The sequence below is a fragment of the Pelobates fuscus genome, chromosome 5 (assembly GCF_036172605.1).
Source record: "Pelobates fuscus isolate aPelFus1 chromosome 5, aPelFus1.pri, whole genome shotgun sequence".
In the NCBI taxonomy this organism is placed as follows: Eukaryota; Metazoa; Chordata; class Amphibia; order Anura; family Pelobatidae; genus Pelobates; species Pelobates fuscus.
Genome location: NC_086321.1, coordinates 62,057,221 through 62,074,560, shown reverse-complemented (window position 1 = coordinate 62,074,560; position 17,340 = coordinate 62,057,221). Strand labels below are relative to the sequence as shown.

The 17,340-nt window shown below is 37.6% G+C and overlaps 1 protein-coding gene across 17 annotated transcripts in view; it reads left to right on the top strand.

The window, feature by feature from the left end:
• The window catches only part of TCF4 (transcription factor 4), a 322,114-nt gene that overhangs the window by 292,184 nt on the left and 12,590 nt on the right, over positions 1 to 17,340 (top strand). For 15 of the 17 annotated variants that reach the window (XM_063453921.1, XM_063453916.1, XM_063453918.1 and 12 more), the window contains 2 exons: positions 5,036 to 5,112; positions 6,026 to 6,229. In XM_063453921.1, the coding sequence (XP_063309991.1) occupies positions 5,036 to 5,112; positions 6,026 to 6,229 (281 nt within the window). The remainder of the gene's footprint in view (positions 1 to 5,035; positions 5,113 to 6,025; positions 6,230 to 17,340) is intronic. The other 2 variants (XM_063453927.1, XM_063453925.1) reach the window with 1 other exon arrangement.

Genomic DNA, 17,340 nt, shown 5'->3' with positions numbered 1-17,340 from the left:
TTTTATATCAGCTAATTTTGCTGTAGAACTCTACTCAGTTCTTCAACTCTTTTTAAAGAAAAATAAATGCACCTTTTCCTGATGTATTGCTATTTTTTATTCATGATATTCAAATGTTTTTGGTAAATTACATGGAATAGTTATTGTATCTTTTTTTTTTTAAAACATATTGCAGTAATCAAAGCATGGACACAATATAGACAATGGTATTCTATATGAGGTCAATTATTTTACAAGTGAAATGCGTCAGTTTTTAGTAGTGTTTTATTGTGGGTAACTGACCTGAAATGCATTTGCTTTTCTAAACAATTAGAGGTGGAAATACAAATAAAGGTTTTTGATGTTTGTACACCTACGACTGCAGCGGTATGTTAATAAATTATTTTATATTTTACTTGTTTAGAGAAATTATCTGTTTCCTCTGTGTAAGCATTCGTATCTGCAATAAATTAAACTCTTGGAAATGTAATTCTAACCCTGCAGACAGAATGCAAATTTTAAGGAGATTTTGCTGTGAATATAATTGGCTTAGGGCATAAAATTAATAGTTACAATTAGCAAAATGGATGTAAAATGTCGGATTTGCAGATGGTTTTTGTAATTATAATATACTACATAAAGAAACTTGCGCAGCTTGCATTCCAGAAAAAGTAAATTCTGTGAAATCATAAGTGCAGTCGGTACATTTGTTATCAAACGTCATATTTCTGACTCATCAGATTATAACCAGTTCAGAGCTGAGGCCATGTATGCCTCCCAGAGCAAGGGTAGGCAACCTTCAGCACTCCAGATGTTGTGAACTACATCTCCCTTGATGTTTTGCCAGCATTATGACTGTGAGGGCATTATGGGGACTCTTGTACAACTAAATATTTTCTGCATGGCTGTTGACATAAAAGCATAATTTGGTTCATGCCCATTCATTTTAGATTCTGTATAATATTTTTTATAGAAGCAGCAGATCATATTTAGCAATGTTCCTGGTCAACTAGATGACAAGTGAGTTAAGAGATAAACCTGGTTGTCATCAGTTTTAGCCGATTAGACTCTTTTAGATTGTGTGCGAAAGAGTAATCTATACAAACGCTCAGTGACTCTCAGTGACTCTCAGTGACAGAAATCACGATTTGCTTCACTGATCCCATATATTTTTTAAATGAGTACTCCAAGTATTATGACTACTACATCACACTGTAGAATCACACCTCTAGAATCAAACAAACCGTCCCGCACAACATCGTACACTCACTTGACGCACCCATCACACCAGACGAATTACACGTGGCAGTCCGCAAAACACCTCTGGGTAAAAGTCCAGGCCTAGATGGCTTAACTACCTGTTACTACAAGGCTTTTCTTCCAACCCTCTCCAAACAATATCTCCAATCCTTTAATAGGATCACTAAATCGGCCACACTCCCACAATCCTTCCTTGAGGCACATTTTACATTGATTCCCAAACAAGGCAAGGACCCGACCAATTGTGGTAGTTACCACCCCATATCACTGATCAACTGTTCACAAAAATTCTAGCCAACCAACTACAACCACTACAACCACCCTCATGCACACACAGATCAATCTGACTTTGTACTAGGCCGTGAAGCTAAGCACACCACCAAAATAATAAACCTCGTGCACCTCTTCCAAACCTCCATTGATGCTGAGAAAGCATTTGATAGAGTAGACTGGGCCTTGTTAACGACTACCCTTCAAACACTAGACTATGGCCCCAATTGGATGAAATGGATACAGGCAATATATTCCACCCTGTCCGTAAAATTAAGGATAAATGGGCAACTGTCCAAATCAGTACACATTAAAAACGGAATGAAGCAAGGTTGTCCCCTGTGTCCCTTACTCTTCATTTCGATTTCAGAACCCTTCTTACAAGGTATACGAGATCACCCCAACATACACGGGTTCCGGGTTCAACACCAAGAATACAAAATATCTGCATTTGCAGATGATCTGCTTTTTACTTTAACAGACCCCATCACATCGTTACCTCCCCTTATGGACGAGATATCCACCTACCATACCTTATCCAATTTCCAGGTCAATTATACGAAAAGTGAGATCCTACCCCTGCAATTAGATAAACACACAAAGACGGAAATCCAAACTTCACACCCATTCTCATGGACCACTACCTCTGTTACGTACCTTGGTATAACACTCCCATGTGACACTAAACAACTATATAACTTAATTGTTATGCCCCTCTTGGAAAAGATCTTACTGGTTGGCACAAACCCCATTTCAGCATGTACTGTAGGATCAACATACTTAAAATGAACTCCCTACCAAGAATATTCTACGAACTACAAACCCTCCCAATAGCCATACCCCCTTCCTTCTTCACTAAACTGAAACAGCTATTCACAGGATTCATCTGGGCCAATAAACACCCCAGAATTTCCCACTCTATACTCACAACACATAAGACACTAGGGGGCCTGGGCCTTCCGCACATCAATCTGTACTACAGGGCAATAATCTTGGCCAGACTTTACACATGGTCGGCAGCCCCCCCTCTCACACAATCTACACATATTGAAAGAAGTATTGTTCAGTATTGTTTCAAGCTCCACTACACACCATAGCATGGCACCAAGCAGGACATGCAGTCCTCCTGCCACAACGCTCACATCACCACACTATAGTACCAACTCTTTGTGTCTGGATGCGCATTAGGAATGCAAAGGACCTTTCCCCACACCCATGCCCACTCTATCCACTTACACAAAACCCTAATTCCCCTCTTGGCACAGACAGGAGCCTTCTCAACTCTTTCCCCAAAATGCTAGACACTAAATACCCTATGCTCAGCTCCGCATTGGACCAAGGGAAAATTATCCTAATATCGTCTCTCAATCAAACCGACCACCTTACAAACCTACAACAATTCCATTATACCCAACTACTACACTTCATCACCGCTAATCCGCTCAAAGCGGACCGTCCTCAAACCATATTTGAAACCCACTGTACCTCCCAGTCACTCAGATCTAAACACCCCTCCACATTCTATAAAATAGTACGAAACACTGACAAGGATAGGTTGCCACCAATTATGTCCTCCTGGTCACAAGAATTAAATATCACCATCTCAACACAAGACTGGTGACAGATATTTACTTATATAGACAACTCCTCGATAAACACCACAGTTAGAGAGAGCTCATACAAACGCATCTCCAGATGGCACTACTCCCCGACTAAACTCCACAAGCAGTCTCATCCACACAGGACACATGTTGGTGATGTTCCCAACAGGGAGGCACATATCTGCCTAATAATCCAGACATACTGGTCACGGATATTAGATATGATACATTCCATAGTAGGCATTCGCAACTCAAGGTCCCTGGAAATGCTACTGTTCCTCCTACACCCACATCCTATTCCTCAACGGCAACATATACTCATCAACCACATGCTCACAGCCGCAAACTCACTAATTCCAGTACACTGGAAAAAACCACAGCATCCTCTATCAGGGACTGGATACTAAAACTAGAATCGGTCAAGCAAATGGGGGGAATAGAAGCCTCAATGTCTAACAGATATTCACTTTTCTCCTCAACATGGGAACCCTGGGCACATTTTCTACAAAGCAGACACGTATAGACCACGGCAGACATTATGCCGCCTCTCCCCACCTCACTTAAGTCACTGTACACAAAAGCACACTGAATAGCAAGGTTATAGAAGCATAAGTAAAATATGTTAAGTTTTGTATCTTTCTTTTTATATATTGTGAAATGTTACACAATATGAATGTTCCTAAATTGGAAATTCAAGCAGTCAGCTGGAACCAATACTTATTAAAAAGGTCCACACTCGCCTATCTATTCAGGCTTACAACACCGCCGTAGCCACCATTCCAACCCCACACTCAACTAAGTCACAGATTATAGATGGTGCATTGCCTAGGTAGCTATATCTACACATAATGTAAAATAGTTAATCGATGCACCAGAAATACACTACCAAATATAACCAGGAACAGTGCACACCGGTGTAAAGTTTTGTTGTCTTGTATGATGAATGATGTATTATGAAAGACCGAATGTTCAGCATGATATACCTACTTCTGCATTGCAACATAGCTCTGCCGTAACGATGTACTCCTTTATGCAGACTGTATTTCTTTATGATAATTGATGATACATGCTGTTGATGAACAAAATAAAAATGTAATAAAAAAATAAAAAAGACACATAGAAACATAGAATATGACGGCAGATAAGAACCATTTGGCCCATCTAGTCTGCCCAATATTTCGAAATACTTTTAGTTAGTCCCTGGCCTTATCTTAGGTCTAGGATAGAATATATTCTCATAAAATAAGTGCATACTCGTTTAGGCATTTTCTCCTTAATATCCTAATATTTCTGTTTTTACTTGTATTATTATTTTGGGAATATTGTTAGGCTTTTTTGGGGGGGGAGGGGGAAATAAGGGGTGAGAGGTGCTCTGTCTTTATGGTATTATAGCTCCATATGAAGAATGGAAAAACTTTTGCAAAGTATTTTATCCAAAATAAATTAAAATACCTACTAGAAAATACTGTGCAAACCACAGAGAGTGGTTCTTGTCTGGTTGTAGACAAATGCAGATCCAATGATGTAGTCTTGCAAGCATGATAAATGCATCTTTTACTTTAGTACTCCAGGATACAATGTACTGTCTAAAATAGAAACTTGGAACATGAAATTCCCTTGTTACGGCTGCCTTTTTGGATATTGAGATGTTTCCTTATTTTACAGTCTCTCTTAGGTATTACCTGCCGAGTCAATGAAATCCTTTGATAGAATGCAGCCTGAGGAAACACAGTGGACCAGCGTCTTTCTGTTTTTCTATAAAAATACTTCTCTGTTTTTTTTCCCCTTAAGTATGTTTTTGGAAAGTCTCCATATGTCTAGTCTGCTCGAAAGATTTGCATATACACTAAACAACTAAGAAAAAAAGTTTAAACTTATTGAATGCTTATGAAACTTAGGTGATAATTAATGTTTCTTTTAATTAGCAGGCACAGCTGTTTGGTCAAGAAATGGAGGACAAACACCATCATCTCCCAACTATGAAGGGCCTTTACATTCTCTAGTAAGTTTTTCTACTTTTAAATAAACATGAATGCGACATGAACATATATGTGGGATGGTAACATACATTTAGGCACAATAATTGTGTGCAATTAAGCTTTTTCCTTTTTGCAGCCAATCTTCCATGACGCAAGTATACAACCCATTTTGGTAGCAACAAGGAAGTGGTTGAGCAATTTTAACGAATCACTGCATTATTCTGATAATTCATAGAGGTAGCATTTATGTTACAACGAAATACTTTTCCATTGGAAGCACTTTACCATTAGTGCTTACCCAAGTTTTAATTCAAGTGTCCGAGTTCTGCATTTAAAGGCATGGTAGTTAAAGTTTCCTTCATCAGGCTTTTTCCAGTTGGAAAAGGTAGCGGAATTCTGCTGCATTCTCCAAAATTAATTTTATGCAAAAGGTTGTTTTGGTGCCTGTGACGTCCATTTTCTCTCAGCACCTTTGTAATTACTAATCAGCAAACTTGACTACTGCAGCCTTTCTACTTCTTCTAATTTAGCAGTTCACCCGCGAATAGCTTTAGTTTGTCTTTAAATATGATCTGTAGACTCATGAGATAGTAAAATAATAAACCTGCTATAGGGTAGCCAGGAAGTCTTCTAACTCAACAACCTAATTAGATGAGATGTATTCTATAGCAGTGAAGGAACATGAGTCTACCCAACCATTATATTGAATTATCAATGAGAAAATGCAAAGAGAAGCATGGGTAGAGCATTCTGAGCAACTTCAAATTTAATATTTTTCTACCGTGATACATTTTGTTAATACTTCATATACTTATTTGAACAAGATTAGTAATTATTAGGCCAAATTAAGTAAGAACTTAATCAACGTTTGGCTTAGTATCAAAGTCATATTTTGTATATGATGATCAACTGTGCTCTTTATTTTTAATGCTACAGCAAAGTCGAATTGAGGACAGATTAGAAAGACTGGATGATGCAATTCATGTTCTGCGAAACCATGCAGTGGGGCCTTCAACAGCGATGCCAGGAAGCCACAGTGACATGCATGGATTAATTGGTCCTTCTCATAATGGCGCAATGGGAGGTCTTGGGTCAGGATATGGAACAGGCCTTTTGTCAGCAAACAGACACTCTTTAATGGTAAGCTAAATTCAGCTCTTTTGCTACAGAGCTGTTCTATATTAATTTATAACTAACCCTTAAGCATGGAAGACCAGTACTAAGATACATAGAAGGTATGACTGTGTAAAGGTCAAATAATACATACTCTGTATAAACTCTATACATGAGTGTGAATGTTTACTCTCTTTCTAGTGATGTAAAAAGGTATATTAAACTCTTTTAAATGGCCATAGATGTATTAGCTGCACAAATGTGTACTTTTATCTTTCTGTGATCCCAGTAATTTGAGAACTAGTCAGGTTGGTATCTCTGAGTTTTCTCTTTTACACCATTCCCTAATCAATTTACTTCACAGTGGCTACTCACCTAATCTTTGTTGTTTGCATTGTTCTGTTTTTCTATAGTTTTTGGTCAGACATTCTTTGATCAAACTACTCACTAAAAATGTGTCTGGTAATTCCATCATTTTTTTGTTTTTGTTCTTGTGGTTTTTTTGCTTTCATCGTTCAGAAATCCTGCCCACATTTCACCTTTTAACATTGATAACATTAACAGCCAAGTCAGATGAGTAAACTTGCATGCGTGAAGGTAACATTTAATGTAATTAAAGATGTGCGATACTCATCTGATTAAAAAAAAAAAAAAAAACATTGCTAAAATGTTTATGAATCCTGATCTGAAATATTTTAGAAATGCTAACAATTTGACAAAAAATTATGATAAAGTAAATATTATGTCCCTAGAAAGAGATATGTTTAAACAATATACTACATACATGCTAGAATGTTTTTCTACCATGATAAATTTAGTATATGCTGGTTAACCATTATGACTAGTATATTTGATACACACCTGCAATGCCACTGAATTGTCACCTCTGTATAGTCTGTAAGATCTTCTTGGATGCAGCTTTTCTGACGCAAGATTGTCCTGCTATAGTAACAGAGGCAGTTAATAAAAATGTCAAAAGGAGGTTCTGGAGACAATTAGAGAAGAATCAATAAACTGTTGTGTAATAAAAAATCGAACTACAAAATTTAGGTCAGAATAGATAATCTGAAAAAAAATTCCAACACTGTAGTCATAAATGAATTTCCAACCTGACTTTTTCATATTGGATTTCAATCTACCACAACTCACAGACCAATACCCATACAACGAATAACCCTCAATATCATATTACCTAGCTGATAGTTATTTTCCCTTTATATCGGCACTTCTCTACAATTGTCATGTATTTTAGTTGCAAGATATGTTATTTTTGTGTTGTTGAAACAAAACACAATAGCTCAACTCATAATTGGAAATATTAAGTGGAGAGCACTTCTGTGCATAATCAATACGGCAGCTGCAAATTCCTTTGCTATCTATTCTTCTTCAACGTGCTTTGAGAGTCACACTATCCCCAAAATATGATTATTCACAGTCTGTAGACGTGGATCAGAAAACTGAGAAAGTAACTTTAAGGGATAAAATGCTTTAAGAAATTGGAAATGTAAAAAGGAAACATACCTGCAAGAACAAAGGGATTGATTGTTAAGCTCAGCCAGTTCTAAGATTAGTCGTTGACCACCAGTTGCATTCCAAACTCCAAAGGGAGCAAATGGAAAAAAAAGAAGAGCTTATAGATGTGTACATGTATAAAAGTCAACATGAAGAGGATTGTAATTTTTTCCACATTTCAATCTTTAATACTTGAAACAGACTATAACATTATAAACAGCTGCAGTAAATAAATCAGCAGTAGGAGGTATGATCCGGAAACACATTCCAAAAATGCTGGTTAATAATGTCGTTTTGTTCCCTTATACCTTCATTCGTTTCAGATGCAGACTATCCATTGATAACATGAAAGTCAATCTGAGTCTGGGTCACTGATTGGAGATCCAGCTCTGGATTTTCATGAAACCATCTGTCCATTCTGAAAATAGGCTATTCAACCAATTATTCCACAGGTTTTAAGTTGGAAAGACATTTCAGAAATAGGTAGACACTCATGCTAAGGGAACAATGGTAACGGGAATTATTTCTCTGACATTTCATGAGCTAGGTGAACAGCTGCTCTCCATATCTACCTATATTTTCACTGCTTCAAATTACCTATTTTGTGCTATCATTAATGTTGACCATTTAGGCACCAACAAGAAGAACACTGGAATAGTTGATTTAGCTTTTTGAGAGGTGCTACTGCGGATTTTAATGCAAATTCTATAGCAACCATGAAAAATTATTTTAGTTTTATTATTAAATTAAACTTCTCTTTTTGCCCATATAGCATCATATAAGCTAAGTCATAACTTATAACATTGGCAGAAATGACATTAGGATGTAGGTGCGAAGGTCTATAGGGTGTATGGCTTTTGACACTAGTGATCCCCAAAGGGACAGTATTGCCTAAAAAAAGAGAATGAAAAAGTGGAGTTAATGCATTCCATGCTGACGGACATTAAACTATCCAGCCTGCTCATGCATAGAATGTTTTTAAACTGCTGTGTCCATGGGCTGAATGCCCTGAGTGCACTTAGCCCAAATACATACATATCTTGCATTGTGCTTGCTGAGGACAATTCCAGGACACCGTAGATCTTGAAAATTAGACCTAATTTATAATCTAGGTTATTTCCTAACCTTACAAGATTTGGAATGGCCAAAGATTAAAATGTTTATTCTTTCCTTTTTCTGCCTTTAGTCTATACTGGATTTACCTTGGGTTATCCTTGAGTTGTTCCTTAATTTGTTTAGTGAAGAAACTGCATACATTTTCAGTTTTGGAGATAGTCTCCCAAGTTCACGTTAACCTAAGAACCCCTGCAATCGGCATATATGTCAAGTCCAGTTCCACTTCCTCCCACAGACACAACTGCTTGTTATGTTTCCGCTGGCACACCTGTTTTCTCTAGTCCTACCTAACACATAGGTGGTGTGTCTGGAGATGTGGAGAAGTGGACATTACTATCCTGACCATTTCATTGTGAAATCTCATCTAGTACTAATTCTTTTATTTAGACAAACTTTTTTATAGATAGATCTACTGCTGTTTAAAGACACAATACTCTGAATATTGTTATGTGGGTCTTTGTTACGCACGCACGCACGCACGCGCACACGCACACACACACATACCACACATTCTATTCTCTTAGAAAGAGGAATATTAGTAAGAAAGACATAAACTGACATCTGGGTCATTTTTTCTGACTCTTGTTGGTTTATAAAAAAAAATGCCAAAAAAATATTACAACAGATTCAGTATACACATGGTTATCTTCCATTTTTCATGTTCAAATTCTAAATTTGAGATCCTTTGTCAATGTGAGTTAAATGGCTAAACTCATAACCGCTGACATTTTCATCTATTAAGTCAGAACTTTAGGGGATGAGACTTAGGAGGCTGCTAGCCAGTGACACAATTTGTAGCATTTGTTGAGCTTCAGGCAATAAAAAGGCCACAGCATCTGGAAATGCTCTGCTCTGTTAATAATACACTTGCACTGATCTTAATGACAATGTTTTTCTGGTGTCTCCAGGAGCAGGGCTAAAATTGGAGCATGTTCCACCGAATCTGGGATGGTTGTCCTGTATCCTCTCCTGCTCCATTCTTTATTGTTTGGCTTGACACTGCCGCATTAGAGATGTCCCGAATAGTTCACTGGCGAATAGTTCCTGGCGAACATAGCTTGTCGGCGTTCACCACGGCGGGCGAACATATGCGATATTCGGTCCGCCCCCTATTCGTCATCATTGAGTAAACTTTGACCCTGTACCTCACAGTTAGCAGACACATTCCAGCCAATCAGCAGCAGACCCTCTCTCCCAGACCCTCCCACCTCCTGGAAAGCATCCATTTTAGATTCATTTGGAAGCTGCATTCTTAGTGAGAGGAGGGACAGTGCAGCTGCTGCTGATTTAATAGGGAAATCGATAGCTAGGCTAGTGTATTCAGTGTCCACTACAGTCCTGAAAGACTCATCTGATCTCTGCTGTAAGGACAGCACCCCAAAAAGCCATTTTTAGGGCCAGAACATCAGTCTGCTTTTTTTTTTTCCTGTGTAATCTAATTGCAGTTGCCTGCCTGCCAGCGTGTGTGTCAGGCTCACAGCGTATACTGTGCCCACTTGCCCAGTGCCACCACTCATATCTGGTGTAACAGAAGTGTACATTAAAAAAAAAAAATAGAAATTTGACTGTGAAATAATAGCAGTCAGTTTCCTTCACACGTGTGCGTTTCAGGGCCTGCCAGGGCACAGTGTCACACCAGTGCAACTCATATCTGGTGTAACAGTAGTGTACATTTAAAAAAAACAACACTTTGTTGACTGTGAAATAATAGCAGTCAGTTTCCTTCATGCATGTGCGTTTCAGGGCCTGCCAGGGCACAGTGTCACAGCAGTGTAACTCATATCTGGTGTAACAGTAGTGTACATTTAAAAAAAAAAAATAGAAATTTGACTGTGAAATAATAGCAGTCAGTTTCCTTCACATGTGTGCGTTTCAGGGCCTGCCAGGGCACAGTGTCACACCAGTGCAACTCATATCTGGTGTAACATTAGTGAACATTAAAAAAAAACTAGAAATTTAACTGTGAAATAATAGCAGTCAGTTTCCTTCACACGTGTGCGTTTCAGGGCCTGCCAGGGCACAGTGTCACACCAGTGCAACTCATATCTGGTGTAACAGTAGTGAACATTAAAAAAAACCTAGAAATTTGACTGTGAAATAATAGCAGTCAGTTTCCTTCACACGTGTGCCTTTTCAGGGCCTGCCAGGGCACAGTGTCACACCAGTGCAACTCATATCTGGTGTAACAGTAGTGTACATTAAAAAAAAAACTAGAAATTTGACTGTGAAATAATAGCAGTCAGTTTCCTTCACACGTGTGCGTTTCAGGGCCTGCCAGGGCAACTCATATCTGGTGTAACACCAGTGCAACTCATATCTGGTGTAACAGTAGTGTACATTAAAAAAAAACAAAAAAACTTTTTTTACAGTGAAATAATAGCAGTTAGTTTCCTTCATGCATGTGCGTTTCAGGGCCTGCCAGGGCACAGTGTCACACCAGTGCAACTCATATCTGGTGTAAGAGTAGTGTACATTAAATTTTTTTTTAGAAATTTGACTGTGAAATAATAGCAATCAGTTTCCTTCACACGTGTGCGTTTCAGGGCCTGCCAGGGTACAGTGTCACACCAGTGCAACTCATATCTGGTGTAACAGTAGTGTACATTTAAAAAAAAAACAGCCCCATGGACTGTAAATGAATATCAAAAACAAACATGATTCTTTGCTTCCAAAAGCTGGTTTATTACCTTTCTACTTTAAAGTTTTTGAAAGGTGTTGTTTGTATATTACATTTATGGATTGCTAAAAGGAGAGCTTATATTAATGTAAATGCTTTTAACGGTGTTCGAGGGAGGTTTAGCTATGTTTTATTTTTTTTGGGTGGTCTGTTACTGGGAATGTTTCCACACAGAATGTCAATATTTCGTCCAAGTTAAATGAAGTCATGGAATATTCTGTCTTGCATAACATGCTGTCATAGCTAATGAAGTCATTTCTTAATGCCGTTTGAAAAAATATTACTATATAAAGTATCTCACAAAAGTGAGTACACCCCTCACATTTTTGTAAATAATTTATCATATCTTTTCATGTGACAACACTGAAGAAATGGCACTCTGCTACAATATAAAGTAGTAAGTGTACAGCCTGTATAACATTCTAAATGTGCTGTCCCTCAAAATAACTCAACACACAGCCATTAATGTCTAAACCGTTGGCAACAAAAGTGAGTACACCACTAAGTGGAAATGTCCAGAGTGGGCCCAATTAGCCATTTACCCTCCTTGGTGTCATATGACCCGTTAGTGTTACAAGGGCTCAGGTGTGAATGGGGAGCAGGTGTGTTAAATTTTGTGTTATTGCTTTCACACTCTCTCATACTGGTCACTGGAAGTTCAACATGGCACCTCATGGCAAATAACTTTCTGAGGATTTGAAAAAAAGAATTGTTGCTCTACATAAAGATGGCCTAGGCTATAAGAAGATTGTCAAGACCCTGAAACTGAGATGCAGCACGGTGGGCAAGACATACAGTGGTTTCACAGGACAGATTCCACTCAGGGCAGGCTTTGACATGGTCGTGCAAAGAAGTTGAGTGGACGTGCTCAGCATCATATCCAGAGGTTGTCTTTGGCAAATAGACGTATGAGTGCTGCCAGCATTGCTGCAGAGGTTGAAGGGGTGGGGGGTCAGCCTGTCAGTGCTCAGACCATATGCAACACACTGCATCAAATTGGTTGTCCCAGAAGGATGATGCACAAGAAAGCCAGCAAACAGTTTGCTGAAGACAAGCAGACTAAGGACATGGATTACTTGAACCATGTCCTGTGGTCCGATGAGACCAAGATAAACTCATTTGGTTCAGATGATGTCAAACGTGTGTGGCAGCAACAAGGTGAGGAGTACAAAGACAAGTGTGTATTGCCTACAGTCAAGCATGGTGGTGAGAGTGTCATGGTCTGGGCCTGCCAGCACTGGGGAACCATGCATGTCAACATGTACTGTGACATACTGAAGCAGAGCATGATCCCCTCCCTTCAGAGACTGTGCCGCAGGGCAGTATTCCAAAATAATAACAACCCTAAACACACCTCCAAGACGACCACTGCCTTGCTAAAGAAGCTGAAGGTAAAGGTGATGGACTGGCCAAGCATGTCTCCAGACCTAAACCCTATTGAGCATCCTCAAACAGAAGGTGGGGGAGGGCAAGGTCTCTAACATCCACCAGCTCTGTGATATGGTCATGGAGGAGGTGAAGAGGACTCCAGTGGCAATCTGTGATGCTCTGGTGAACTCCATGCCCATGAGGGTTAAGGCAGTGCTGGAAAATAATGGTGGCCACACAAAATATTGACACTTTGGGCCCAATTTGGACATTTCCACTTAAGGGCGTACTCACTTTTGTTGCCAACGGTTTATACATTAATGGCTGTGTGTTGAGTTATTTTGAGGGGACAGCAAATTTACACTGTTATACAGGCTGTACACTTACTACTTTACATTGTAGCAGAGTGTCAATTTTGTTGTGTTGTCACATGAAAAGATATAATAAAATATTTACAAAAATGTGAGGGGTGTACTCACTTTTGTGAATTACTATATATATATATATGTATATGCAAATTGCTTACATTATATGCTTTCACATTAATTAGGTATTTTCTAACTGAAAGAATGTAATTACTATAAAACATTGCATATTTGAACATTGAACATATTCAGCTGTTTTAAGCATAATTTTATTCCATTAAATGTATCCATGATTTTTACTTAGAAAAAAAAAGCAATTTTCTAGGATGAGACTTTTTAAGAACTCAATTGAGCATTCAGTATGTTTTTCAAGATTTTTTCTTTTTCTTTTTTTAAACACAAGTTTATTTCCTTTATTCACTTAATGAATCCTTCACTAATTTAAAAAAAATAAAAAAAATAAATAAAGGAGGGAGTTGGAGTTAATGAAGAATTGTTGTCTCTGGGTAACTTTCCCCCAGGCTACCCTAATTTTTGTTTCCCCTGTAGTCTTGATCGGAAACAGCTGGCTTTTGTTGAAAAAGCTGTTTTGTGAAAATGTCTGAATCTTGAGAAGCAAAACTGAGGTCATCACTAAAGCAGGTGCTTGGGAACAAGCTGGAATGCATCAAGGCTCTGTTGACTGTGCAGGCTTATAGCATGATACATCCTCTCTGCAACATACGTGTGATAGGAATCTGTCCATACTGTATCTGACCATCGGAAGTAACTTTCATTAACTATCTTCCAGTATTTATCTCTTTTTTTGTCGATGTGGACCAGAGACATATAAAATTACTATTAATATTTAATTGATTGGCATGCACTGCTCCGTCCAGCTAACATATTTAGGGGATCAGACAAGACTAGAATGCATGCAGGGTTTTATGCATTTAAAATAGTAATGGCCAAATTTCACTATCGAATTTATTTTCTGTTTGTCTGACTGTGCATCATGAGAATGTAGTCTGCTTTAGATGCAGTGCCAAAAGTGAGCCCACATTGGTCTCAGATACACCATAGCATTGTGCTTTAGAAAGACATGAGATCTGGGGACTGAGAGAAGAAATACACCAACCAGAGTTATTAAATGTCTTTTTTTAATTTCTAAAATATGTTAATTTTTTTGTTTTTTCAAAAGAGCTGACAATTACTGGCTGCTCTTGACCAAAGGGGAATGCAGAAAAAAAAATGTTATTTTGCTGCTCTGGAAGAAAATTTGTTATGGAAGTTGGCGTTTCACATCACATAAATAACATTCGTTGCCAAACAAAACTTCCTTTGCAAAAGCCTCTTGTGTGTTTCAAGTTGAGCAATGTAGAAAGGCTAGATTAGCAGAGTTCACATCCATTAAACAGGACAAACAGTATATAGTGGGATACATGGAGTGCTGCCACGGTTTATTTGTTCATAGAGTACACAATGTAGAATGCTCCTTTTATGTTTCACGACCTACACTTTAAACGTGGCAAGGGTTTTTTTTTCCAGCTTCTCTTTGCAGTGCTTCGATGGGTTTTTCCTCCGATTTTATTTTTAATGCCCCTTTGCTTCAATATTTGGAAAAGCTGCTTAGTGAGATTTCTTTTTTAAGTGTTGAACTTTGCTTTTTTCTGATTTAATGCCACTTTTAATGTCATTTTTATTAAATCCTTTCTTGTTGCTTTTGATCTTATTTATAGCAAAGCCACTTGACATATGGAACGTATTATTCTATAGAATAAAGATGAAAGGATTGGTTGCATAGGGAAACATTTAGATCGCAATAGATTCAGGCTGTTCAAGAGCATTTGCTCTGTTTATGCCTCTTGCAACGTAGCATTTAGGGTTTTTATCAGAGTATTGTACAGATCTGCATTTATTTCAATTTACAGATTCAAACTTAAGCACCTTAGACTAAAATATGTAGATTTAAACAGTGATAAATAGGAAATATTTCTGATATTTTATAGTTGTTTAATACTTTATAAACATGTATCATTTTTATCTTTGTGTTCAAACAAATAAAAATGTCAACTATATGGAAGTAGAACCATCAAGTGTGTGGAGTTGTATAGGGGTTTTGTAATTCGGCATTAAGGATTCCAATATATAAAATCTATGTATAGATCGATGTGTAATAAAAAAAAATCTGTCTTGTGCTTGAATTGTTCAACTATTTCAATTGTTTAACCAATTTAACATCTTCCTAGATGCCAAGTACATACCTCCAAAGTGTCCCTATTTAGGAGGAACAGTCCCTATTTTGAACAGTCCCTATTTTGGACACAAATACCTCTATCCCTCTTTTCTATCCTAATGTCCCTCTTTTCTAGGAGCTCCATATTGTTTGTTTGTCTGACTGTATAACAGAGCTTTATAGCAATAATACTAACAGTAATGTGTCTTTAAAGTACAATAAATGTGTTTAGAAATCAGTCTGTGTAAATGAGATTTATATGGTTCCTCTAAATTAGATTTTACTTGCATAAATTGTTGTCAGTCACCTAAAATGTCTCAGAACAGCTCCGCCCCTGACCACATCCCACCTCACACTCCTAAAATCAATGTGTCTCTCTTTGCCCATTTGAAATGTTGGGAGGGGTACACATATATTCATATTATTAAGAAAAAAAAAAGTTGAGTGATGAAGAAAAGGAGACATAATATAGAACCACAAAATTAGGATAAGAGTGATACAGTAATACATTTAAAAAAAGGGAAAGGAATAAAACATTACTTATTCATCTCACGCACACAGCTTCCATGACCGTTTTAAAAAAAAAATCTTTCTATGTGCTCTTTACATGAAATAAATAGAGAATACTAGCAATTATGTATACGGTACTTTAATTGCAAATAGCCAAACAAATCATGACAGTTAGAAGAAATACACAATAATACCCAGCATGAGATCTTGAGATAGCTCCCACTTCAGAGTATTCTTGGTTAGAAGAGATAATGAAAGGTTGGACATCTACCTTGGTAGGTCAACTCCAGACTTATGATATAACGAGTCCCTCACTCTTGGCATTACTTGAGCTCTTTTGTCTCCTGCTGCTAGTTCACAGACTGAGTGCCCATCTGTGATCTATAACAAATGCGTGTCTGGTCGTTTCCCACCATTGTAAGGATTTACACTTGCACTTTAAATAGTGCTTTTCATAGTGTAGAAGATTGGCTTTCCTTTCTCTCTGTCTTAAAGAGATATTGGCATGATAATTGAAACTGAAATCTAGCACTCTTGAACTGTTGTGTGTAATTGATATTGTTTGGAGAGATTATAATCCGAGGACAGTAAAACTCTTTGCTATGGTAGTGGTAATTACACTGTGAATGCATCAGGCTTCTTGTGCTCTGAAAAACAAATCAATGCAATATGATGTAAAGACACTTCAGATGAACATACTGTGTTTTCCAGGAAAGAAAGTACTTTCATAAATACATTTGCACTTCAGTATCAATGGGATCTGCCAAGACAATGCCCTGGAAATATGAGGGTTGATTTTTAGAGAGCAAAACGACAGATTGTCTGTCCAACTAATTTTCATTTATTTAATGCATGCCTAGATCTTGTTGATGGTTTGAGTTTTACACGCAGAGTCTCTAATAAAATGTATCAGATACATGTAGTTAGAACTTCCACTGGGAACATTTTTTTTTTTTTAAATCATTAAATAATGGATTTATTATACTATTTATTAGTTATCAACTATTTATTAGCCATCTTCTTACGCTCCTTTATTTTCTTCATTTTGAGCAGTCAAATTCGACCACTACGCACCGCTTTCCATCGCAACTAACATTCTCATTTAAAAAGGAAAATAGAGTGCACAAAAGTGCATACATACTATTCAAAGTCAATGATAAAGAAAACAAAACACCCCAGACATAGATAAATCACATAAAATAGAGGATATTTTCCATAAACAATGGTATGTAGTTCCTTAGAGTATAGGATCGAAATAGAATGAAGGAATGCCTACAAACAAAAAATACCCACATGTAGGCATTCCTTCATTCTATTTCAATACTATACTCCAAGGAACAACATACCATTGTTTATGGAAAGCATCCTCTATTTT